Source organism: Patiria miniata, unplaced genomic scaffold (genome assembly GCF_015706575.1).
Source record: "Patiria miniata isolate m_02_andy unplaced genomic scaffold, ASM1570657v1 HiC_scaffold_11, whole genome shotgun sequence".
NCBI lineage: Eukaryota > Metazoa > Echinodermata > Asteroidea > Valvatida > Asterinidae > Patiria > Patiria miniata.
The window spans coordinates 5,436,233-5,460,093 of NW_024037049.1; the positions used below are offsets into that span (position 1 = coordinate 5,436,233).

General features: G+C 40.4%; 2 protein-coding genes across 4 annotated transcripts in view; one reads left to right on the top strand and one right to left on the bottom strand.

Annotated features, from left to right (window-relative positions):
• Window positions 1-2,329: 2,329 nt before the first annotated feature.
• On the top strand, window positions 2,330-16,374 carry LOC119742883 (cyclin-K-like). Of its 2 annotated transcripts, none has more exons than XM_038219123.1 (9): window positions 2,330-2,413; window positions 4,588-4,732; window positions 5,753-5,834; window positions 7,550-7,681; window positions 9,176-9,339; window positions 10,020-10,189; window positions 11,002-11,099; window positions 11,732-11,774; window positions 12,539-16,374. In XM_038219123.1, exons 2-9 carry the CDS (start codon window positions 4,596-4,598, stop codon window positions 13,726-13,728), a joined length of 2,016 nt encoding a protein of 671 aa, XP_038075051.1. In that variant the 5' UTR covers window positions 2,330-2,413; window positions 4,588-4,595; the 3' UTR covers window positions 13,729-16,374. The 2 variants fall into 2 exon arrangements, with proteins under 2 accessions (XP_038075051.1, XP_038075057.1); XM_038219129.1 differs by having other exon boundaries at window positions 4,591-4,732.
• A 1,148-nt stretch (window positions 16,375-17,522) lies between these two features.
• The window catches only part of LOC119742891 (tetratricopeptide repeat protein 13-like), a 32,903-nt gene continuing 26,564 nt past the window's right edge, over window positions 17,523-23,861 (bottom strand). For both annotated transcript variants that reach the window (XM_038219143.1, XM_038219152.1), the window contains exons 17-19: window positions 22,640-22,719; window positions 22,000-22,158; window positions 17,523-20,652 (exon numbers count right to left, since the gene is read on the bottom strand). In XM_038219143.1, coding sequence (XP_038075071.1) covers window positions 20,538-20,652; window positions 22,000-22,158; window positions 22,640-22,719 — 354 coding nt within the window. In that variant the 3' untranslated portion in view covers window positions 17,523-20,537. The remainder of the gene's footprint in view (window positions 20,653-21,999; window positions 22,159-22,639; window positions 22,720-23,861) is intronic.

Genomic DNA, 23,861 nt, shown 5'->3' on the forward strand with positions numbered 1-23,861 from the left:
CTAGAGGTTCTCGAGAAGTACAACCTGCGTGATTGTCCTGCCCAGATATACAACGTCGATGAAACAGGAATCACGAGAGATCACAAGCCACCGAAATCTCTGGGGCCGAGCCAAGGAGCATTCAATGCTGTCTCGTGTGGACGGGGTCCAATACACACCATCATTGCCTGTGGGAATGCCATGGGAAATCGGCTCACGCCATACATCATCTTCAAGGGGGTAAGGGTTCGACAAGAGTGGACGGAGGGGACTTTGTCAGGGACAGGTTATAATGCCACAAAGACCGGCTGGAGCAACAGTGCTACCTTTCTCCAATGGTTCAAGGGTCACTTCCTACCACAAGTTGGGTCAGTTAGGCCGCTTCTTCTGCTGTATGATGGCCATTCTACCCACATCAGCGTGCAGATTATCGAAGAGGCCCGGTTGGAAGGAGTGCATTTATTCGTCATACCTCCACACACGTCCCACATCCTACAACCCCTTGACGTGGGCTGCTTTGCTCCTTTCAAGGCCACCTACAACAGAGCAGTTCACAATTGGCTCCACAAGTACAAGAACACAGGTCGCATTCTGGTCGAAGAAGACATCGCCTCGCTGGCATGCAAAGCTTACATGATGGGAATTAGCAGTGACAGTTTAGTATCATCCTTCAGATGCACTGGAATTTGCCCATTCAACCCTGACGTCGTGCTGAGCAAGCTCCCTGAGCAACCGGAAGTTCTTCCATCGATGGTCTATTCGCCCCTATCGAGAAGTTTCCATCATCTCCAGAAGTGTTCGCCAGGCAACCAAAAGCAATCAGAAGTGCCCGAATGCTGACGGAGGAAGACGAATACCTCAAGGTTAAAAGTAAACAAGGAGGCCGCAAATCGAAGGAGCCGACTCCGCAAGCAGCAGACCTAGCATTAGCAGCAGACCTCTTGGCACCAGCAGCAGACCACTTGGCACCAGCAGCAGACCACTTGGCAGCATCGTACGACGAGTCACCACCGATGTCCCCCATGCCTCCGCCATTGTCGCCGCTAATCACACCGTCAATGCCCATACCGACTATAGCGTCATCCGCCACGGAAGCACCCAAGTCCCCGCCGCTGCGGGCCACGTGCACGGCGTCACTGCCGCAGTCGCAAGAGCCATCTACCAGCAGACGCTGCCGAAAGGCTTCTTCTCCCGACCCATCATCAGATGATGTGAGCGATGAGGACGACAACTGTGTTGTTTGCAACAGAAGATGGCCGAAAAATGTCAAGAAAACTGGAGGTCCAAAGATAATACTTTGGGCCCGATGCGACAAGTGCTACAGCTGGGTTCACCTGAAGTACTGTTGCAACAGAGTGACGAAACCAACGCTCGAAGAAGAATTTCTGTGTCCCATTTGCAGCGTTGGAACGAGGAAAAGGAAACTATAAATAACATGCACACGGTCACAAATATATGAACAATATGTTTTAATAACTTCAGCGTACGTGGGGATATGTATTATTTTTTTTACTTTCCAGTATCGGTGGCAGAGTTAACCTGTTAACTTTCATAGGCCTAACTGTTTTTTAACCTGTCAACTTTCGTAACTGTTTTTCTTTATTCGATTTTGGTAGCTGGCAAAAGTGTATTGTTTGTCTGTATTGTCATTTGTTGGTATTGTAGACCGTACTTCTTTTTAAAAAACATTTATTCAAGTTACTGGATATTTTTATTTTTATTTTTTTTTACAATATTGGACGAGCGTACGTTTTTGTAACTGTTTATTTTTTTCTAAAAATCAATGTGGCCTGACGTTGCAAGTTCCTTTTCAGAGGCTAAAACAAAAATGACCATGTTTATTTTTTTATTTAAGGGTCATGTCTTTTTGCATTGCTATATTTTCTGATTTCGAGGTTCAAGAGATTTGCTTTACTTTTCAACTGTTTTTAATGTTGTAGCCGTTTGTAAACTTGTAAACACCTAAAGATCCATATTGTTTCCTGCATAACATAAAATGCAATAAAATGAAACTTTTTTTCACGGCAAATTGTCGTCAGGGCAAATGATCGTCATAGGCCACCGTAGCATGGTACGAAACCATTTCAGCCAATCAGCGGCGTGCACCACGTTAGGGGACAGTTCGACAGTTTTGCGTAAGTAACTTCTCGACAATTCTGTCGTACTCTCAGATTTTTTTTGTCATTTGTACTAAACCAAAATGAATGACAGATAGTTTTTCTGGAGGGTGTTCAATCCGGCACTAACGTGTGTAAGTCTGAACAGAATCGGCTCTTGGGTTTTGAAGCAATTTGAACGGATGTCCAGTGAGTTGTCGAAGTGCGCCACGTTAGAGTACACCACCATATATTCGACACTTTGCTGATGAGGTCGTTGTTGAGGATCGCGCCACGATTCCCGATTATTTTAACCTTTTGTTGGAGCTAATTTTCAGGTATTCCTATCTTGAATCAAAGTACAGTTATTTCTGAATATTTTGGTTTGTCTGTATTTGCAATTGTATTGGTAGATGGTCCGATTTGCCATAATTTGGCCGGTTCATGCTTCAATTTCATATGAATTTTTAAAGCCAGTTCCGTACGTATCGTGCCCCAAATTCGCGCTGCCCAATATTCGCGCTGCCCAATATTCGCGCTGCCCAATATTCGCGCTGCCCAATATTCGCGCAACCCAATATTCGCGCAACCAACTTTCTCGGCTCGTATCTTTTTTCACACAACACGGACCGACGTCAAATCACCGTCGTCGATCATTGTCACATCGCCTTTCTTCTCAATGCAGTTATGTGGAAATCAAAAGCTTTTCTGAGAAGTAATTTGAAGGTAGTGGATATTTTGCCGGAGGTAATGATGGCAAACTAACGATTACAAAAGGTTTGCCGGCGGCAATCCATATCAACAGAGGGCGCTGTACTCTTTAAAATAGGGCTGAATTATAAGATGTATTAAATTCCCACCAAAAGATGTGTAGCACGTTTGGTGTAATGGTTAAGCAAAGGCTCTAGTAAGCGGGATGACTCGCGTTCGCTTCCGACCGCACCACATTTTAAAGTTTTTTTTCTCATCCCCAAATAAATAAGAATATTCTTCTTTTATTATTTTAACATGTCTCAAACATTTTTTGCAGAGTATTACTTTTTCTTTTTCAGATTTGTGGCTCTGGAGGATTTTTTTTAAAAGGGAAATAAAGTCCGAAATTATAAAATGGTCTGAATCCCATCTTGTGAAAACGAGGTAACAACGATAATTTTGGCATGGAGCCAGACTAAAACTTGTCACCGGAAAATGTTTAAGTACAAAAAAACAGTAACTGCGCATGTTCAGTGCATATCCGGCAAACTAACGTTTACTAAAGGTTTGCCGTCTCCGGCAAAATATACACTGCCTAATTTGAAAGAAATCAAAGAAAGAGTGTAATGATTGCCGTACTGACCAGATACAAAACGTAACATTATTGAATGGCCCAGAAAACTAATAAAAACATCGCTACGAATTTTTCGATCAGTGTCGCCGTCCAACCCCGAAACGTGAAAGACAACTTCGGTCGACTTTCACTAAACAACAGAGGGCGCTGAGGGCGTAATCAGAATTAAGGAGCACGAAAAACGATGTGCGCCTTATTATGCATTATTATTTTTACGATCTGTTTCGCCGAGATGCAGATTTCGGTACCGAGTTGTTTGTTGGAATGAATATGCCTTAAAATATATTTCTGTCAGAATAAGACCTAATCGTAATGTTTAATTAAAGTACCCAAAAAGTAGGCCAATACCTATTTTTTGTTTTTATTGAAATGATGTGTATCATGCAACCATATGTCGAGGCGGTGCGATCGGCCACAGTATGGTCGACCGCGTGCAGGTGCGCGCGCCTGTATAATTGATTGATTGATCGCAGGTGTATTAGCAATAAGTTTTTGATGGAGGGGTCATTTCAAATAAATTTGTCCATGTACTTAGAAATATAGCCACGGCATACTAAAGTTACAGTGCAAATGTTTCTATTTTTGGAGAATCTGTATAAATTTGTAAATGATGTTATCAAATTAGGTTTTGCCCTTCACCGACGTTTTCGTACTCGGAAATACAAGTACTCGTACTTGGAGACCTGTACTCGGCAGTACTCGGTACTCGGAAAAAAGTACTCAACTATAACACTGCTCTTTAGTTACATGACTTTTCCCTGTCCCTGCCTGTGGACAAAAACATGACGGCCAATTACATAAAATTGTAACTTAAAAACTACACAGGTTACAAAAATTAAATGTACCCGTCATAATTCCTGATATCTTCGGTTATAGGCATAGTCATACCACCCAAAAATCAATGAAATCGGACAATCAGTTCTGAAGATATCGCTAAAAATGCAACGCAATGCCCAAAACCTCGGGCCGAGGTTCTCCATTTTTAAATCCAGACTGGTTTTTTTTTTCCCACTTCATATTCACTATGAATTGAAAGCTACTTACCTGGTTAAAAAGTAGGAAAAATGTAATTTCCTAGTTACGTTATTTTGAAAATACTGAAGAAGTGAAGATCTGCTCAAATACATGTACTTCACAAACTTAATGTATTAAATATATGCCTATGTAACTTTTGTTGACTTACAGCAGTAAGGATGCCGTGTTGGTACTATGAAAAGGAGGACCTTGTGGACACACCGTCTAGGCGGGATAGCATTGATGCAGCTACAGAGGCCAGATATCGCAAGGAAGGTGCTCGTTTCATCATTGATGCTGGCACCTCACAGGGACTGTATCCTTACTCTAATATGTCACAGATGTGTGATGTCATACCAATTGAATAGTGGAATTACGACTCCTATCTTTCAATCCGATTTTGTCCTTATACAAATATTGAGTGGCTCAGCGTGGAATGGGAGGAATATTATCGCAAGGTAAAATCTGAACTTTTCCATTTCACGAGGCGAAGCCGAGTGAACTGGAAATGTCCAGATTTTACCGAGCGATAATATTCCTCCAATTTCACAATTTAAAGCCACTCAATATTTGTTTTATATAGATCCTTGTCATTTGATATATTTGAACGTTTATTTCAATACAAAACTGGAGGAAAATGTATTTCTCTCTTCCAAACCACCCCTTCTCGAAAATGTTTGAACCCATCACTGTAGCGCTGGCTCTTTGGAACAATACGCGCTATGCTCAAGGCTGAACGCGCACACCAGCATGCATTTGCACACAAATACCGCGTCATTATCCTAACTGTTCAATAGTATTTCCCATTCCCCATGGGCGGATAGTACTTTTTGTCACATGATTTGAGTTCCACCAATCAAATGACAAGGATCTGTATGTCGGTTATATAAAAATAGAATATACGTCAAAAATGGGCCAACATTTGACTTTTACTGCACATGCCTCAAGCTATAATAAATTATTAACTAACTTGCATTACACTTGACAACAGAAATGTTAAAACATGTAGCCCAGAATTGTCTTGAAGAAATTAAATCTGTTCCTAGTTATATTTATTTGTGGTTATAACATCAAGAATCCCTTTTTTACGTTGATGGCTTTGTAGCTCACTGGTCTAAAAACTCTTTTCAGAAAGTAATTATAACTCAAAGAGGAAATAGTTAATAAAGATTAACCAAGATTGGCAACCCCACAAATCAGGTAGGGACTGAAAAAAACCCAATCCACCAAATACACTATGCAGGTTGAAATCTGGAAGTAGAAAGCATGACAATAACCTCTGCATTAACTGGACAAGCCTGAACACCTAGTCCCTTCCTTGACCAAGCCGGCACAGACGATATGATACCATGGCAACTGGTGTCGTCTACTTTCATCGCTTTTACATGTTCCACTCCTTCAAAGACTTCCCAAGATTTGTAAGTACACTTAAGGTTTACAGTAAAGCTCCTGTTAACATCAAAATAATGCTTGTGTATTTTTAACCCTGCTCAATAAATTTTAACAAAAGTTAGCAATGATTCACAATAGATCTCTCTCATAGGACGCCATCTTTGTCGGAAAATTACAACTGCCTAATCAATGCCATCAGGTGCGTGTGTGCGCAGTGTGCAAAATGTTCTAAACACGCATGAGTGTTGCTCCAAATTTCTTTTAAATACGACACAGCCGATGCACGTCACAAAAATTTGACGCTCAAAATGAAGATGCACATGGCAATCTGTAAGAAGTGACATCATTTGAGAGCGACCTATTACTGTAAATTGTTGCATTTAGCAGTCAATAAAATCCCCATTCACGGTTAGGTCTTTCTATATTTTGGGGTCCATTTTTATTCCTGTCCCCGTTGCATCTGACACCTATGATTCTATAATTCTGATGCACTCCTTATTGCAGTCATCCTCCAACTATCCAACAAATACAAAATCTGTTGAAGTCATTCTTAATGATACATGAATGGCAATTTACACAGTATCAGGGTAAGGCACCCCCAAAAAAGTCTCCGGTTTCTGGTATGCGCGCGCGTCGCCGTAGCTATGCACATCAGCAAAATTAAAAAGTGTTTTTTTGGATGTAAGATGATGTTTCAAAACCGCCAAACTCACTGGTTTGACTGGAATCCTGCTGCTGCACAATTGTGACGTGTTTTTAGATGGGGTTACGATCGAGTATAAGCTTTGTGTGGCCTCTCAGGGCTCCAAAACATTTTGCACTAAATTTAGTCGGGCACCATTCGCAGTCATCAGCCGACATTTGAAGGAAAAAAAAGTTTAAAAAAAGAAAAAAAGAAGCCAAGTCTCCGCACCACTTTTGGGGCAAGCTCCATACCAGAAACCGGAGACTTTTGTCTTTGGCCTAACAGGGACCCTAAATTTATAGAAGAACGTAGTTGGGTATTGTGGTATTTTGCAGGCTTGGGTGTTTCATATCAGTTGTGTATTTAGCAAGGTCATGTTAGATGTTGGATTAGACTACATTTGCAGGGTTGCTGCAAATGTTGTAAAACTGCGCATGTGGGCAACAACACATGCACTTCTCCAATGCCATATGCATGTTCCTGCCTCGCACATCATAAGCGCATGCAACGCATGTCAGTCTTTTGTGCATGCATGTCGGATATTCATCACGGCTTTGATTGGCCAAAACACCACTTTGTAGGGCTTAACCCTAACCTTCCTCAATCATAGAAAGTCCTCTGGGCGGTTTGGAGGATCTTGGAGGATTGAGGTTGAGTGCATTTTGAAAGGCAGGGCTGTTGGAGGATTCTGAAGGATTGAGGCAGTGAGTAACCTTCATTTAAACATAAGTGCAAAACTTTGGAGGATTTTGGAGGATTTTGGAGGATTGAGGATGGTTCCAAGTTAAAAAAGGCCTAGGGGTTAGGGTTATAATAGATCGGTCTTGCTGTGCAGGGTTAAGGACAGCTGAAACCTGTGTACACCTATTCGTGCATTTTGTTGCAGTCAACATGGTTGTAATTCAACTATGTTGCGTACATTTGTTGCATGTAATTGAGTGCACAGATAAAATCTGAGTTTAGCACGACTTGATTGATAGAATGTGATTGGATCAGTTCCATCTTGAACCTTGGGACAAGCGATTGAATTCATGTTAACGTTTGCCATTTGTTTAGGTCACAGGGGCAGCCTGCTTATTCCTGGCAGGAAAAGTGGAAGAAACTCCCAAAAAGTGCAAGGACATCATTCGTGTGGCTAAGCTCATGGTTCCAGAGCCTCACTTCAGTACATTCGGCGATGATCCAAAGGTAGCGTCATGTGACAATCATGTGATGATCATGTGACAATCGTTTGCTAGATGCACCTTATTCTGTAGTGAATATTGTGCATTTTATGATGATATTGATGCCTCTTTATTCATAGCAAATTGTTGTAGTGGAGTTTTAGACTCAATTTGTACTTCTCTCAATTTCCACTTATATCAAAAAGAACATCATCCAATTTGATCTAAATAGCAAAGTTGCACTTTAAACTCACATTCCTTCACATATAGACCTGTGCGTGACGTTTGAATAACATAACGCTATTAAGACATGTTAGAAACCTGCTGACTACTCCACTGATTGAACAAGAATATGACGTTGTTGTTGACAGCAGTGATCTTGCGTGGTTTCAAACGAGGAAAAGGGAATCCATATACAAAGATTTATAAAAACACTATATGTATCATTAAATAGATTAGATTAGATTTCTTTATTGTCATGTTCAAAATTACATGAAAATTTATTTCCCAGTGTACAATTAAAAATGTATACATACAATAATACCAAAAAAAAATGACAAAGCCAAAAATATATTACTACATGTACATGTACATACACAAAAACACAGTTACTACTATACAATCATAAAAACTCTAGGAACAGTAAAGTAGGATTTGGGGCTGTGGGGTGATTAGGGAAGGAAATGAGGAAAAATAGGACGGGACAGGATGGAAACAGCTGGGTCGGGCAATGTAGGGTAGGGGGGGGTGAGAAGGGAAGGGGGGGGGGGGGTAGCATGGAAAGAGAGGATAAGGGAAACATTGGAACAGGGTAGGGTAGTGTAGAGAGGGGCAGGGCTGAGTAGAGTTGGGTATGGAATGACTGAGTTATTAACACAAAAAAATACTGACTATAGTTAAAACTGAATGTTTACAAGGCCGTGGGACTATCAAGCTTAATGTTTAAATCAAAAGGTATGTACACCTGTACGAATATCCCCACAATTGAGCAAAATGACAAAGAGTTTGTGATTCTAACGCGCTTTGGAATGCTACTGCTGCCTTGCACCCACACTCAGTTGTGTTCATCCTACACACAGATGCTACAATATTGTAAACATCACTGTTAAAAATTAACCATGTGTACGCCACATCTAACATGTGTATACAGTCGACTCTCATTATAACAAGGTCGATGGGACTAGCCAAATTACCTCTTCATAACAGGAATGTTGTTATAAAAGGACAGTGAAACAAAGAAACACAAAGAGAACCTGAGATTTAGGACCTCAGAATTTGCTCTTTATAAGCAGAACCTCTTTATAAAAGTGCTCTTTACAATGAGAGTCGACTGTACATGTATAAATAAACACATACATACAATGTGTCCCTCATTGTTCATGTAGTCCACACAGCATCATGTAAAGTACTTACATAGTAGTACATGTATCTATAGTATCTATGTGTAGATGTGCCGTACTGGCTGCTTAGATGTTTGCATTCACTATTCAACTAACACGTATCATTGGTTCAATTGCAGGAAGAGATAATGACCTATGAGCGCATCCTTCTTCAGACCATCAAGTTTGATCTTCAGGTTGATCATCCATACAGCTACCTCCTCAAGTATGCCAAGACACTCAAAGGAGACAAGGCTAAGATACAGCAGCTAGTGCAGATGGCTTGGACGTTTGTCAATGATAGGTGAGGAATGAGAGTGTATATGCTCAGTGTGTCAGCCTAGTGTCTGAGTTTGAAGGCCTGGTTACTCAGTTGAGAGTTTATTACTCAGTTTGAGGACCTGCTTGCTCAGTTTGAGGGCGTTGTTACTCAGTTTGAGGGCCTAGTTACTTTGAGAACCTGGCTACTCAGTTTGAGAGCTTTTTTACTTGGGACAAGTTCGCGCAAGGACCAGTGGTTAACTAGTGGTTGGTTTGTGACGTACCTAGTGCATGCGTACTGAAGTTGAAGTGCGAACGACTCTAGTCAAACTGTTGTCATGTCAACGACCGTCAGAAAATGCTGCCACACAATCATTCAACACTTGCTGTTTCTCTATATTTACACAAATAATAGTGATTGTGTATAGTTTAGCACATCTTACATAATCGCCAATATTATTGTACAATGGTGACAAAAGTGACGTAATAGTAAACTTCAGTTTAATAAAGTTCAGATGCTTTACAAATAAAGAAAGACAAGCTAATTTATTTAGAATTCAGAAATTCAATAGGGAACAGAAAGTACCCATAACACACACAAAAACAAGACAGAACCAAAACTATCATATCTGGCGCTGCAATTTTCTTTTGAAACATAGCATTGGTTTTATATATAGAATGGAAAATTTACTGTTTTCATATGTTTATATGAACTTTCTTCAGCCTATGCACAACTCTGTGCTTACAGTGGGAGCCCCACATTGTGGGCGTGGCCTTCCTGTATCTAGCGGGGCGTCTGTCTAAGAGTGATCTGTTGGAATGGTCAGGCAAGAACACCAAGGTCAAGTGGTGGGAGCAGCTGGCTGACGATGTGTCATTGGATATTATGGAAGGTTAGTATGGATAATAGATGCTGATATGTGATAAATCATGAGATCGTACGTGTATGCTGTGACTTACTTTTTAAGCTCTGGCACAGAGCTTCTACAAGTCACTTTGGTGTCGGTTGGTTGGTCGCCCCCCCCCCCCCCCCCCCAAATGATCAAAAACGAACCCCCTAACTCGCCCGTAAAACTGTAAGTACCAAATTGTAACTGTCCAAAAAAACAAAACAAAATACAATTAAATACTTGAAAAAAAATTGTTTATGAATTGTTTTTGAATAGAGGAAAGATAATGTGTGATAATGTAATAGTCATGTGGTATTAATGGAAGGCTAGGGGGCTTTTTCCTTGGTTCCCTAACAGACCTTGGAAAGCACCTGTGCACTATGCATCACCTTGGCTCTGGCCTCAGGCCCTGAGTCGCTTTTATGGATCTCAAGCCATCATTACAAGCCTACACCTCTGTTTGATTAAACATACAACAGAGGGAACATGTATGCCCCTATTGTAATAACAACTTCAGAGGGGTAGATATTTCAATAACAAAGTTGTATGAGGAATTGATCTCATCACAAGAGACTTAGTAACATTTTTAAAAAAAGAAGACACAATGTGAATGTTTGCAGTTCAATAATAATGTTGAGGATTTGTAGTAGCATCATGATCTACTATACAGCATACTGGGAAAAATATGCAGTTGTTAACTAACATATAATAATCAAATAAAAAGATTTAACAATAGTCCCTGAAAATATTAGCAGCAATGCTCCAGAGTATTGATTTAACAGCCATGCATTGTACTTTGCATATTCCTAATGCAGATATATGTCACCTGCTTCTGGATCTGTACTCTACTGGCAAAGAACCCAAGCCATCGGTTTTGACACCAACCAAGGCAGCGGTCAAACGCCCCAGACCAGTATGTATACATGTCCAGTAGGATTCACTGCATTTGTAATGAATTTTGTGGAGACAGTGAAGACCCTCAAACCAGGAGGAATATTTGATGATGTGTGTGTGTGCATGTCAAATTGGATTGAAGGGTGATCTTTTCGGTATTTACTGTAGAGAAAGAAAAGTGTCATATCTTGGTTTTTTAATGATTTCTTCATATCTGTATTCATTATTAATAAATACCTTGGAGAGTTGATAGCTTTTAATTGGTCGAGACTCAATCACGCGGAGACTAGGCAGAGTACCGTGCATAAGCTACATGTAAATTATGGCCCCTGAACATGAATACAAAAAGTTTGGAAATATCACAAGAACAGTCACAAATTCGGAGCATTTTAACTGTTTATTTCATTAAAAAGGTATTTATTTATGGGAATAACGGTGTGAGGACCTGGTCTTCACTGCGTGATAATGACCGGGTTGGGGCAGCGGCCATCCCCCAACCTGGTCATTATCACGCAGTGAAGACCGGGTACTCACACTGTTATTCCCTAAGTAAAGCCCTTGAATACTCCGGACCAGGAGGGCAGCTATTGTGACAAAGTGTCTTGCCTATGAACACAAACAGATGTTTTTCCTTTGGCTACATTTTTACAGAAAACACCACCAGTGGCTGGTGCTGAGAGTAGCAAAAGCTCAGGTGAGTTCATGAGGTGCAATACATGGTCAAAATACAGTGAAATCCTGATAAGTCAAACTCTGATAACTCAAAGCAACTGTTAAGTCAAACAAAGAACCCATTGCATTCAGTAGTATAACAATGATATACAACCCTGCTTAACTCAAAACTCTGCTTAAGTCACATTTTGAACCTGTTCCCTTGAGGTTTGACTTATCAAGATTTTACTGTATTGCAATGGTCTGAAAGTAATCTGCAGTAAGCGTAGCTTGAATGACTCAGAAATAAATGGATCACTGGATAGTCTTTTTAACTTTGAATAGATTGTTTTCCTGAAAACGCAACATTTATTTGGGTATGGACTGAGAATGGGGATTTACAGAAGTCGCATATTAATTTTTGTTAGTGATCACAGTTGGTTTTCCTTAGATATTACTGATTAGTGGGACTGGTATTCAGTGCTCATCACATCACTGTCCTCTCTCTCCTCTGTCCGCTAAAAACTGTTCAACTGTATCAGGTATCTGTGAAGTATACAACCAAGGCTGCTGTTGATGTAACCTGAGGTTGTATGCAAGCATTCTTTCACATTTGTACTTTTTACACCCGAGTCTCGCTACCCATTAATCAAGATCTATACACCCTTTGCATTCAGCAGACATTGTTGAGGTGCTTTTTGATATTTGAATTCAGTAACAATGAATGCACAAGTGGCTACAATATAAAGGGTCTATTCTACTAAAACTAACATATTGCCTTTTTTTTTTTTTTTTTACTCTCACCAGATGATTCTCACGGATCTCAGCAGTCGGCATCGAAACCAGAGAAACCACGGGATGGTCATTCCTACACCCAGTCACGGCCCCCTCCCCCTCCCCTTCCATCATCCTCATCATCAGGTGCCTCAACTTCTGGCCACAGCCAAGCCAAAGGGACTGACCAGGTGGACAAGTCCTCAAGTGCAAAGGCCCACCCACCTCCCCCAAGAAAAATCATGAAAGAGTCGGCCCCTGCTGTGTCTCAGCCGAAGGCTCATGCAGCCCCGCCCCCTGCACCTGCCCTAGTCACTCAGTCTGTACCTCCTTCTAGTCAGTCCTATCAAGGGCCTGTTTCATATACGGAGACTGCCCCAACATCATCATACAGCGTGCCACCACCACCGCCCGTCAGTCAGGGCTACCCATCCACTGGTTACCATCAATCTGCACCGTCTGGCGCAGCGGTTAGCACTCCACAGCCGGTCTACAGTCAAGCACAGTACCAGTCTGTTTGGAATTATGGAAACCAAACGCAGCCGCCCAGTAATCCGGTTCCCAACTATGGACAGGCTGGTTACAATGTGAACCAGCCTCCACCAGGATACATTCCAAATGTACCCCCACAGACTGGGGTTAACACAGCAGTACCTCCACCACCACTACAGCAGCAGCAGCAACAACAACAGCAGCAGCCCCCACCACAGATACCCCCACCAGGACCAGCTCCACAGCAGCCATACAGCCAGCCTTATAACCAATACCCTCCACCTGTCCAATGTCCTCCACCATCTAGCATGCCACCCCCGCCAATTAACGTCCCCCCTCCCCAAGTCAATATACCCCCTCCACCACACAATATGTCAGTCCCCCCGCCCAATATGAACAAACCACCACCATTAATTTCCAAGCCGCTGCCTTTGATGGGCCAGCCACCACCAGTTCAAATGCCCCCCAACCAGCCCCCTCCTCAGCCCTTCCCCAACTTTCCCCCGCCATCAGCTACCAATCAAGCCTTCAATCAGCCACCCCCCAATTTTGACATGATGCGGATGCCTGCTCCCACAGGAATCCTTCCTGGTCCTCAGTCAGAGGCAGGCTTTGCATCTAATGTACCCATGGGTCTAGCTACAGTGCGTATCACAGGGCGTGATAGCAGCTGGAGTGCACAGAGAAGAGGTTCCCATGGGGGAGGACAGTCATCGTGGCCGGAGAAATAACCAGAAGTAATGAGTTATTGTAAGCGAGGAATCGCTGGCGCTGAGATAGTACCTTGTAAGTGATTTTTTAAGGGTACTTTTTGTCTGATACCATCAGTTATATGTAATCAATAATGAACATAACTTCTGGAGTCCAAGGTCAGTAGTAAGTTAAGAGGTAGTGTCCTCCAAGCGTGTAGGAAAAGATTTCTCTTGAATCTTCTTTATGCGAAATAGCTGTGAAAGTAAGAAGATTATTTGGTTCTAATGAAATAAATTTTGCAACAGAAAAGTGGAGTGCATAAAGAGAAAGGCTTAGGACGCTATAATTTGACCCCAGTTTCAAGTGTGCTCTTTTACTGTAGTTTTTCTTAGTACCTAGCTAAACAGCATACTATGTAAACGTGAATTCTCACTATATTTGTCTTGCTGTTTTTACAGACAGCGAATTATTTGGAACAAAAAATAAATGTTGCATTTGCACATCACATTTCATTGAGAATTTCAACAAGATTAATTGTAAATATATCAAGGAATTCTTAAATAGACTAGATTATTTTGTAAGACATTAAACAACAAATGGTTCTGATCGAGACTTTTTGAAGATTTTATGAAACCAAAGTGGAGGAAAATTTAATGCATACCATGTTTTTCTTACAGACCAATACTTAAAATGTCTGGTAAAACTAGAGTTCCAAATCTGTTCTGTATAGTCATTTTTATTTGAATATATGCCTATTGGCATATGTATTGATCACATAGCAGTATAATTGAACAATGCAGGTCACATAACTACCAAAGACCATTTAGGCCATCGGCCTGGGGGTTGGTCGGTATCAAATGAGGGGAATAAAGGATTATAATGCTCATTGGCAAGGTCAATATGCATACACCCCTAGAGTGGTAACAAGAATTTTGGTGAACATTTTGAGAAAAAAGGGTGATTATGTCCAAAAAGTTATACGGGTGCATGCCTTGCCAAAAATCGCTAGTGCATTATTCCCCTCATTTGATACCAGTGGCCAAAATTTTGGACCGAGGCTGATGGCCTAATTGCCATTATTATAAATAGGACATTTTATTTTTGACTTGGCTACTTTAGTCCCAAGCTTCCACTATTGCACTAGAAATGAAACAAAAGCTTGCCACATGATCCAAGCATGAACATATTGAACAGAAAAGCTGAGCTCGAGTGTTTGTTGGAAAAAATGTAGTATCCAGAAGCCACTTCAGCAGTTGTGAACAAAATCTATGGAAAGTCAAGAACATTTTCAAAGTATTTCCTAACAAAATTAGAAATGTTTCTCAGATTCGTGTCTTTTCAATAATGTTTGCAATGACTGACCTCCATTGAGATGATATATGATGAAAAAAGTGACGTCAGGATGCAATATTCTTTCCGTTTTGTATTTTATTCTATGCGCGACGCAAAATCCTGACAAGTTTCTAGTTTCCCAATTTCCTAATTGTACTGGAACTCAAGACACACACAGAATAAAACACTACTCTTTGGAACAATCGATTGTTTATTTGAGCTGTTTTTATTTTCCTTTTGTCCCATTAGTTTAAAATAACTAAAAACTAACCCGCAGAAAATTTACAAATTACAAGTGTGGTCTGATGCTTTGCATGGTGGACAGATACCTCGGGACGGACAGAGCACACTGTCCAAAAAACATCAAGAACAGTTCTCACCTCCGGTTCTTTTCAGAACCACACGTCAAAAACAAAGAAAATATTGCAAGGTGTACCCGCAAACCTATTACTTATTACTAATTATTAAAGGGACATTACAGCCTGGAATGCGCCCAATTGGGCTACAAAATGCATTTTCAACGAAATGATATTAAATGGAAAGAGCATTTAGAAATAGAATATAAACGTCCAACCAATCATCCTAGGCCTTTTGACACTGGGTGTTTTTGTGTTATTCTTGCATGAACCATGTGAGAAAGAATTTTGGGGGTCATAATTTTGTCCCCGAAAAATCGAGCTGTTGGTGCTAGTTGTGACTCCAGCCACACAGTGGTTCGCATTCTGCGGACCTTTAAGAAACAACATTTGTGTATTGGTGCTGTGTGTATTATGTATCACACACACACACAACGTGAACGATACATTGAATAGACACGACTTGAAATACGAATACATATGCCACAAAATGTCTGTCGCGCTGATGTAAACAACCGGGTTTTTGTCTTTTCTCGAGAACGGTAAGACATTGGGTTTGTTTCTTTTCAAGGGACCTTTATAACAGTATATGTAAACAATCCAAAACATGTTATTTGCGGCGATTTCAGGCCGTACTGCCCCTTTAATCTAGCAAATTTTCCCACACTACGCGTACTAGCATGCCTAAGCAAGAAGGTTAATTGGAAGAACCTGTATCTATCAAGCAAATTCAAAGTAAATAGCACCACCTGGTTGAACTCTGGGTACAGAAATTTATATGTAGATAAATAATGAAATCCTGAGGTACTTTGTATTACAAGCCTGGCTGGGTCATTTGCAACGGCCTCAAGCCAGGCCTTCCTGGAGTAGAACATCCCTGTGAAATATTGTGTGACAGGTCAGAAGAAACTTGAGTTTCCACATGCAAATCAAAACACTCGTACTCTCATGAGTAGTCTAGTGTCCACTAGTTTTCAATAGGTTTCTTGTGACTTAGGTTTAGAGGGAAAAAATGTTGCAACTATTTTACACCACTCTAAACGGAAAAAATGTTGCAACCTGACGCCACTTTTTTCCTTCATATATCATCTCAATGAAGGTCAGTCATTGCAAAACTGATGATAAGACATGAATCTGGGACTGAGAATCATTTCCAATTTTGTTAGGAAATTCTTAAAAAAATTTCTTGACTCTCCATAGACTTTGTACACAACGGCTGAAGTGGCGTCAGGTTGCAACATTTTTTTTCCGTTTAGAGTGGTGTTACCGAAATTTGAGGAAAAAAGTACAAGAATGCAAATGCAAACCCATTAGCACTTGTATTACATTGTATAACACTGTATTTACTCCTGGACAAATCCATAAAAGCAAAGAGTTTTGGGGCAGTATAAGGAGTATACACGCAGGGCGCTGGGGCGCTTTGGGACGGTACAGAGACTAATGGTTAAGTGACTGTATGTCGGACAGCCTTACATCTTCTAATAAAAATCCCTGAGACCACATTGCCCTTGTTAACTTCCATCTTTGCACATTGACAAATATTCCCAAAACTGATAATACCTTGTAATTTGTATTCGATTACAACATGATTCCAAAGTGACTCCAAAAAAAGAGGGAAGAAAAATTTCCCACCGCCTGTCCATACATCGAAATACCTTAAATACCTCTCCATATACACTTAAATACCTCTCTCAAATTTCAACAAAAAAATGTATGGATGGACTTCAGATACTCAAATATTCATTGTGAATTTTGAAAAATATAATCTTCTATTCAATAATTATGTTGCAAAGTACAATTTTAGAATAACTTTAATGCAACTAAATCCACTTGACGGGAGAAAGCCTTATGCCAGCAACTGCTAATTCTGGAGTGATAATACTGGTGTCTTTATTGCCATGTTCACATGTATTGACCTATCACCGCCGTTTGCGAGTTAGCCACGCCCCTTAGACAACCCTTTGGAGTTTTTGTACACCAAATTTTGTTTGTTCCGCGTCCATTTGTATATCATGTAATTGGACAATATTTCACAAACTGTGTTGACGCGTTTCTAACGCGATTCTACCGCGATAGGTCAATTGGAGCTGGGTTCCTCTTATGTTGCTATAAACCGAGACTCCAAATCAAGTGAAGTCTGGAGCATTCAATGTTAAAATGTGGCAGTATGCCAAATACTATTGAGATTGAACTCACACAGGGTATTGGTCACTTTGTTCTCTCATATTACTTGCTGGTATCTCACAATAGTTGACAGAGGAAGACTACCTTGTTTAAGGAATGATAGATATCTCTATATTACCTTTTACACAACGCCTGATAATCCTCATCTGATTGGTGGGTCATTGATCATGTGCCATTGAATTATTCGTCCCAATGCGCGGGCCTGGCCGCACCACAAAAATAAATGGTAAATGAAAGTTCCATTGCATGGTCACAATCTTGGTGGCTCTGACCAATCAGATGACGAGGATTTATTCAGGTGTTGTATAAAACAAATAATGAATGTTTCACATTTGTGCAATGGAAAGAATAATTTCATGAGGTGACAGATGGAATGTTCCATTACCCCATCTGTCACCCCATGAAATTATTCTTACCATTGCACTCACAAACATTCATTATTTGTATATTAGCAAGTGTTGCATGACATTGAAAATGGGTCATTCTATAAATTTAGAGTCCAACTTTTTTTCCTGACATCGTTGATTTTATAATTCTGATGCACTCCTTAATGCATTCCTGCTAGAGTGATTATGAATAGCAAACAACCTACCCAACAAATACAAAATTGTCTGAAGTCATTCTTATGAAGTCATTCTTAATCAGTTCACACTGGCTATTTTTGTACACAGGCACTGGCTGTTTTTGTACACACACACACAAAGTCTGTGAAGTCTGTGGAGGCGGACCGCGTGTTGATCTTGAATTGGCCGTTGTGCACGGCCTATTGTTGTACAGTTTACGCTCCAGCGCACACACCGGAGTATTGAAACATATAAGGTTTTGGCAAAAAATATCGTACAAATCAGTATTTGTGGCGTTTGGCTGTATATCAGAAGTTGGCTGGAAAATTTTGCCTTTTGCGAAAAATCAAAATTTTCGGAAAAAATAATCCCGGTGCGAAGTGGTTAAATATACTTGATGGCAAATTACAAAGAAGAGGTAACAGGGACAGGAAAATGTCGCACTTTGGACCCTAAGCTTATAGAATGACCCAATCCTAATCTGTCTAGAATTGCTTGGGATTCAGCTTTGTCCTCTTCTGGACTTTTAACATTTATAAGACCCCTTATGGGGTGACCTCTATCAAGAACTAATGTGATCCAAATATTTCATCTACAGTAAAAACATTAATTACTTGCCCATGATTTATCCATTTTGCCAGTCAATCCACATCCATAATTACATTCTCTACATTATTCAGATTTTCAGCAGACAAAAATAGCACCAGCTTTTATGTAGCAAAACATACAGGCAAGAAGACCAAAAGTATAGCCAATCCGGATATTTGTATAAACACTGAAATATTTCTTTACAATCAGCCAATTAAAAAAAATATTCCTGTTTCTCATCATCCACACACAATTTGTTAAAGGGATTCAAACTACTTTTCCATAGTGCTCAATAATCTTAAGTCTAAGGTGGAAAATGTTTCTCTCTCATACAGAAAATCACATAAAGGTCTCAAAAGCTTATTTCTTTTGGGGTTCATCACAGAACTAACGTAGTACAAATAGTCCACGCATCATATCAAAGCGTTGACTGAAACCAAGGGCTTCCAATTACCCTGTATCATGGAGACTTCAATTTCAAAAAAGGCCTGCAGCCAATTTGATGAAACTTTGCATAATGGAGTAACTCCACGGACACACCATTTCATGGCATAAGTTGTGCAACAAGTTATGTGACACTTCATGAAAATGTTACAGAGACAACAAATAATGGCATAACTTATGCAGTCATTTGTACGTAGCATAAGTAACAAATTAATGGTAGGAATACTGTGCAGCTGCCCGACAACTTTGTTGTGTAAATGCTACCCAAAGTGTAAGTCAGGCACTGTTTTGTGAATTCGGTTGCAGAATTTGTTTCTTACCTAAAGGCTAGTAAGCTTCATGGGATCCCAATTTTAGAAAGGTATAAAATGTTTCCATTCACACACCCTACTGCAGCACGCTCTGAGTGTAGGGCTGGGGAAAAGACACTGCTTTTAATCATAAAGTAAGAAATTACAAATCGGGCAGAATGAGCAAAGCCGCTGTGAACTTATGAACATATACTGAAGATAAACAGGAATATTTTCTTAATGGCTATAGAGAACCCTCAACCACTGTTTAAACCTGAAGAAACCAAGAAAAAATACCGATTACCGCGCCAACCAATATGCTATTAACATTGCTAAAGGCAAGACAAAAAAGAGGCACATTACACTTTAACACTAGTAGGAATTTCGTGCTTGGGTGATGTAAGTTCATTGAACTAAGGGGTTTTCTTCACCAATGTCATAAGCACTGTAAAGTGCTATGGAGGGGGGGGGGGGGGGGGGGGGGGTTGCAGGGATTTGAATCCAACTTCTACTTACTCATGCACCCCACTCACAGGTGATGGACACCATTTTCAATAAAAGGTATTGTTGTCGATTCAAGGAACAACAATACAATAAATCTCAAGCAGGTAATTACAAAACTAACCCGTCAAAATTTCATCTCAGTAGATATAATTATTTTTGAGAACACTGTAAAAATACACCTTCATTTGTCTTTACTTGACAATGCAAGGTTTCTGTAAAACCCAAAACCTTCAAAGTTTCAGCGACCAGCGGCTTTATATTTCACAGTAGGACAATTCAATGGATACATCTTACCTCCCAGGCACGAATGTCTTGAGAAGTCAACCGTGGATATTTCAGTACTTAACAATGCACAGGTACCAGTAACAATTGGTTGGAATTAAAACAAAAATGTAATGGCCCTAAACCCCAACACCTGCCTATATAAAGTCAATACAAAAAATTTCATCAAACAGTCATTTTATTATAACAGCATTAAAAAAGAAGCTAGCTCCATTTAAAAACAGTCTTTCTTTTTTTAAAGAAACTTCACAAAATAAAAACTTGTGCCGTGAGTTGGTATAAAAATATATGAGTTTGGAGCATATTACATGCCTGCCATAGTGCAGGCTCTGGATCCCGCATTCAGTGCCTCCAGCATTGCCCTCAATGTGGGAAAGGTTTCACACACAGGTGCTAAGTCACTGCCCTTGGATGGATTCCTAATATGGAGGAAACAAACAAATCAATGTTAGGCCAAAAAAAAGTCTCCGGTTTCTGGTCTGCGTGCGCATCGCCGTAGCCTTGCGCATCAGCAAAAGTAAAAAGGTTTTTTTTTTCAATATAAAATGATGTCTCAAAACCGCCAAACTCACTGGTTTGACTGGAATCCTGCTGCTGCACAATTCTAACGTGCTTTAGATGGGGTTACGATTGAGTATAAGCTTCATGTGGCCTCTCTGGGCTCCCATATATTTTGCACTAAATTTAGTCGGGCACCATTTGCAGACAGTGTTGAAATTTTGTAATTAAGCGTCTAGAAGCCAGACTGAGGGAGCGATGGTCGTGTATCTGGAACCTGTAAACGCTTTTTAATTGACGCAATATGTAAGGGAGCAGACTAATGACCAGCCTGGCAGCTCATGCACGATGTCGATGTTCACCTTCTTGGCATGTGAATGCCTTTCACTAGATACCAAGTGGCCCGACTTGGAATTCAAGTCCTTTCATTTAATTAGCTGTATCTCTGGACTGGGGTGTTCAAATGAGATGGGATAAAGACCATTGTGTAGAGTATTTACTACACCTTCAGACTCCATAGATAAGTTTTGCGAAACGAGAGGGGGGGGGGGGGGGGGGTGGGGAACAGTCCCCCTGTCCCCCCAGGATTGACGCCCATGGCGTCATGTAGATCAATGATAATTTTTTTAGAAACTCAAAATCTCAGTGGGGGGGGGGGGGGGGGGGGCGACTGGGGGGCGACAAGGTTTCATGGGGGGTGGTCGCCCCCCCCCCACGCCCCCCCGGTGGCTACGCCACTGGATGGGGAGGATATATTCCCAATCACCATTTGACTATGCGTTACGTATGTCGACAATGAACATACAATACATACATTTGTGTATAGCACGGCATTTGTCATGGAGTGGCGCATGCATAATGATCAGAGACTCGCACACCAGTACACTTGGCTTGCAAAATATCGTTCACTGTACGAAAATGCTGTACGTCCATGCAGAAAGCTTCAGTTTAATCAAGAATCAAGCACACTCAGTATGAGTCTAGCACACTGACAACACTTATAGTGTATAACCAATTTTCTTAATGGCTCATGAGCGACTATCAAACATGCAACAAATTTTCATATTGGTTAAATGACGACATGTAGCTAGGTTTTTATTACATTTTATTTTCTCCATGTATCTAACATGAATGATGAAGATTTATTTTTCCGCCTGTGAAAGGATGGAATGCTGGCATTTTTTCAACAACAAAAACGTGACAAATCAGGATTTTCAGCTAAAGCTACAAAACCGGCATCCCAAGAATCCGAGTGAGTGTTTGCTTACCCGCGGATGTTCATCCAGTTTTTCATGAGGGAGATGAAGTTCTCAGGACCTCCAGACAGCAATGCCTCCACATCCACAATATTGCCCTTGGGTATGTGACCTGTGACCTCTTGCCCAATGGCGTATATCAGACCCACGGCCACACTGTAGGCAACGGAGCTGGAAACCAATGTAACCAAAGCAGGCATGCATGAATGTATAGATCCTATTGCAATGCATGCCATTTTTAGGTGCACACTTTTGTTTCAACAGGGATGCGCATGAGAAGATCTTAAGCGCATTTATTGTTACTAAAATTAAAGCAAACAAAACAAAGATGGCGACTGATAGCAAAGTCAATATGTACTGCACTTACAGCGCAAAATATTGACCTTTGTTTGGTATTAGCTTGGAGAATATGCACAACGGAGATGGGAAATTGAGAAAGGTTTTCATTAACTTTGAAGCTGTGAAATTTGATGTTTTTTTTAACATCATGCTCCAGTCCTATGTCCATCCCTAAAAAAGGCAAAAAAAAGGAAATTTTGGCCTTTCGACTTTTGTGTCAGGAACAAATTTGCTCTGGTAGTTAGTCATGGTAGACTTTGGCTAGTGTGCTACACATCACAAGGGAAGTACCATAACCAAGCACTGTCCTCACCTAGAGCCTCTTGATAACGGCATGAGGTTGTAGAAGTAGTAGACAATGGAGAGAATCAGATGAATGACCGAGTCCGAATCCTGAAGGAAAGACAGCAATGATACACAAGACTGAATATTCAGATTGGAACTTTTTAAATAAGTAACACAGCATTTCAGTATGCAGATTTCAATTGTTTTTTTTACAATGAGTTTTTTTTTTATTTTATAGATTCTTACCTTTTTGTTTTCAAACTGTTTTTTTTTTCCAAAGGAGGGATTTTTTAATGGTGTTTTATATATATTTTTGTAATGGTATTTTCGTATAATGTTAATTCTTATGTGTTAAAGTATATATATGTGAACTGTTTTTCATGTGCACATTGGGAAAACGAATTTCACTTTTAAAGTTTTTTCAATAAAATATTGAATTGAATTGAAGTGAACATGGTTCAGAAAGCACCAAGATCAAATGCAGAAATGAATGCTCAAAATGAACCTCTTTCTATCCATTTTACCAAAGCAAAGTAAAAAATCCTCCTCTAATCTGATGCAGCTTTTCGGTAAAGCTCTGAATTCAGATTCTAAGCATTTATGAACCAATGCACAGCTGGCACAGAGCATGCCATGCAAATCACTTGACTTTTAGCTACAGAATAAATTGCCTTTATTGGATGGAATAACAACAAAAAGCCGAGATATTTGAGTTAATATATCGACTTACTGTCGATACATCAGCTTGCCATGACCAAAGACCTAACCAATTCAGTAACAACTTAAAGACGCCGCAACCATACCTAAACGCAATAAACACACCACGCACAGAGCTGATTCTGGATGACCAAAAGCCTTCAGGGTTCGACCTTAACTATTTTTGTTCACTAGCCCGCCGGGCTACTGAAACAGATTCTTAACTACATGTAGCCCGCGGGCATTTTCACTAGCCCGCATGCTTTTCTTTTGTAGAGTGTCTCATAAACAACAATGTGCATTCATGTAAAACGTGTGTCTTGTCAGTGTTTTAATAAACAGATCCAATAATTTAACAAATTGATACAGGTTTGCTTTCTGAATTTAATGCTTTATTTTTTCCCATCCTTTCATCTTTACTGTAGCCCAATAATTTTGACTCGCCAGCCGGGCTACTTAAGGAAAAGTTTGACTAGCCCGCCGCTGCTTTGATTAGCTAGCGGGCTACCGCTAAAATCGAACCCTGATGACCAAAAGCAAACTGCATGCAGCTG

Coding starts and splice junctions, on each gene's coding strand:
- LOC119742883 (XM_038219123.1), top strand. CDS start 4,596: ATGCCGTGTTGGTACTATGAAAAGGAGGACCTTGTGGACACACCGTCT. Junction 10,190..11,001: donor GTCATTGGATATTATGGAAG/GTTAGTATGGAT, acceptor TTCCTAATGCAG/ATATATGTCACCTGCTTCTG. Junction 11,775..12,538: donor TGAGAGTAGCAAAAGCTCAG/GTGAGTTCATGA, acceptor TACTCTCACCAG/ATGATTCTCACGGATCTCAG.